At 47.9% G+C, this 2,717-nt stretch overlaps 1 protein-coding gene across 1 annotated transcript; it reads left to right on the top strand.

The window, feature by feature from the left end:
• The first annotated feature begins 556 nt into the window (after positions 1-556).
• Positions 557-1,591, top strand: LOC133815321 (uncharacterized). Its single transcript, XM_062248175.1, has 2 exons — positions 557-900; positions 1,132-1,591. The coding sequence occupies exons 1-2, from the start codon at positions 557-559 to the stop codon at positions 1,589-1,591; spliced, it is 804 nt and encodes a 267-aa protein (XP_062104159.1).
• Positions 1,592-2,717: the final 1,126 nt, after the last annotated feature.

Genomic DNA, 2,717 nt, shown 5'->3' with positions numbered 1-2,717 from the left:
CTCGCTGACTTCATAGTGGAGTTCACTAGTCAGCCGAGTGGAGGAAGAAGTGAAGAAGAGGGGCAGTCGGTTGCAGAAGGTGAGACAAGGAGTGTTGAAGGATGGAGCCTGCACGTGGATGGGGCATCCAACGAAGGAGGATCTGGAGCAGGCCTCATAATGACTGGACCCGAGGGACTAAGGATGTACTGCGCAATACGGTTTGGATTCGAAGCCTCGAACAATGAGGCAGAATATGAAGCGCTTCTGGCAGGACTGTGATTGGCCCAGGGGCTGAAGGTAACACATCTACACATCTTTAGTGATTCGCAGTTGGTGGTATTCCAGGTGAAATGGGAGTACCAAGCGAAGGGACCCAAGATGGCTGCATACTTGGAAAGGGTAAGAAACTATTTGGAGCAATTGTTGGAATATAGCATAGAGCAGATCCCGAGAGAGAAGAATATCCATGCTGATGCCCTTGTGAAGCTGGCTTCCACTAGAGATGGAGATACCCTCGAATCAGTGCCCCGTAAAATACTTACCAAGGCCAAGCATTGCCAATCCAGACGTTCACATGGTCAATGCCCCAAAGGAGTCGTGGGTCAGCCCGATTATAGACTATCTGAAGGATGGAGTGGTGCCAACAGACAAGAGGGAGGCTAGGAGACTAGTTTACAAGTCAGTCCGATACACCTTGGTGGATGGGGTCCTATACAAGAGGGGGTTTTCTGTGCTGCTCTTGTGGTGTGTTGATGAGGAAGAAGCTATGAAGGTGCTGTATGAAATACATGAGGGTGAATGTGGCAACCATGCAAGTGGACCGTCCACGGCTCGGAAAGCCATGAGGCAAGGGTACTACTGGCCTTCCATGGAGAGAGATGCTAATGATTTCGCAAGGAAATGTGACAAATGCCAAAGGCATGCGAACTACCCCCGAAAACCCCCTAATGACTTGACCAACATGACCAGCCCTTGGCCCTTCGTTGTCTGGGGGATAGACCTGATTGGCGCCCTCCCCCCAGGGAGAGGTGGTGCGAAGTACGCGGTGGTGTCCGTAGACTACTTCACCAAGTGGGTTGAAGCAAAACCTCTAATGAAGATAACATCCAAGCATATCGCTACCTTTGTCAACAAATTCATTGTCTGCAGGTTCGGGGTGGCCTACAAGATTATTTCTGACAACGACACTCAATTTGAAGGGGGAACGTTTGAGGAATACTGTAGGGAAAGGGGCATAAGGAGGAGCTTTTCGGCCGTCGTGCATCCACATGCCAATGGCCAGGTGGAGGCCATCAACAAGGTCCTAAAGAGAAACTTAAAGACAAAACTAGAGAAGATGAAGCGTGCTTGGGTCGAGGAGTTACCGAACATGCTTTGGGCCTACAAAACCACTCCCCGCACTACCACTGGAGAGACCCCATTCTCCTTAGCATATGGATGTGAGGCTGTCCTCCCGATTGAGATAAAGATTAACTCGCACAGGATACAGGCATACGAGGACCAGGTCAACCATGCGGCAATGGCTGAAAGCTTGGACATGCTGGAGGAGAGAAGGGAAAAGGCGCAAATGAGGGTGACGGTATACCAGCAGCGGGCAGCCAGATATTAAAACTCGAGGGTGCGAGAGAGAATGATCAGAACAGGTGACTTGGTATTAAGAAAAGTACTCCCCAACACGCGAGACCCGGGGGCGGGGGTACTTGGGGCGAACTGGGAAGGACCGTACCAAGTCGCTTAGTACATACCACCAAACACCTATAAGCTGGCGCGCATGGATGACACCATCATACCTCGAGCGCGGAACGCGGAACACCTTAGGAAGTACTACCAGTAAGACTTCCACTCCCAGCGCAGGCAGTAGCTGTGTTTAGTTTGTTGCAGGTTAGGCTATCTTAGTAGACGAGAATAAAAAAGGTTACCTAGATAACCTCACAAGTAGATGTAAGCCTTTTATCTATTTATATATCGTTGTAATCTGACTACTATGAATGAAACTGTTCTCCACTTCGTATGTTACTTACTTCTTTATGCGAGTATCAACTAAAGTCCCCGCCAAGATAAATCTCACCAGGTACTTGGGGGGTAGGACAACAAGAGTAAAAAAAAAAATCTCTTATATTCAAAAGGATTAGCTACCCATATGAATATCAAGGGAACTGTTTAAAAGGATGACCTCTAACTAAAGGCCGACACCCCAAGAGGTGAGGCCGTAAGGAGGGAATCACCCGATAAGTCTAGATCGGCCATTAAGCCGGCTAGCCAAAAAGGGTCTTACAAGGGACCCTTGAAAACAATAGTACTATATATAACGACGAGAAGGACGCTTCTCGCAAAAAAAGTAATAAGCGCGCGCAAAGAATATAAAGGACCCCAACAGCCCAACGGGTTAACGTGTCCTTACAAGTATAATCAAGGTGCACCAGAAAGATTATCGCCATCAGATCAAAGAAAAATATGTAATCCACGAACAGCAGTAATAAGAGGGACTTACCAGAGCCCCTTAAGTTTGATAAAAAAAAGAAAAAAGAAAAAGAGAAGAAGTGGTGCGAGGGATTACATAGCAAAAGCATACATAGACTGAGTACAAAGGGACCTACAAATCTCCACCTCGACCTTTCCACTCAGAAATCTTCTCGACGGCATAGTCCCCAAAAGGAAATAGGTCAACGGTGGGGTTAGTCCTCCAGACAGCATGCAACGTTTTCTCGATTATGCGATCCTCAACGTTCACAAGC

The sequence above is a fragment of the Humulus lupulus genome, chromosome 2, assembly GCF_963169125.1.
Source record: "Humulus lupulus chromosome 2, drHumLupu1.1, whole genome shotgun sequence".
NCBI classification, from domain to species: domain Eukaryota; kingdom Viridiplantae; phylum Streptophyta; class Magnoliopsida; order Rosales; family Cannabaceae; genus Humulus; species Humulus lupulus.
Note: the sequence above shows the minus strand (reverse complement) of the source record. Positions and strands in the feature narration are given on the sequence as shown.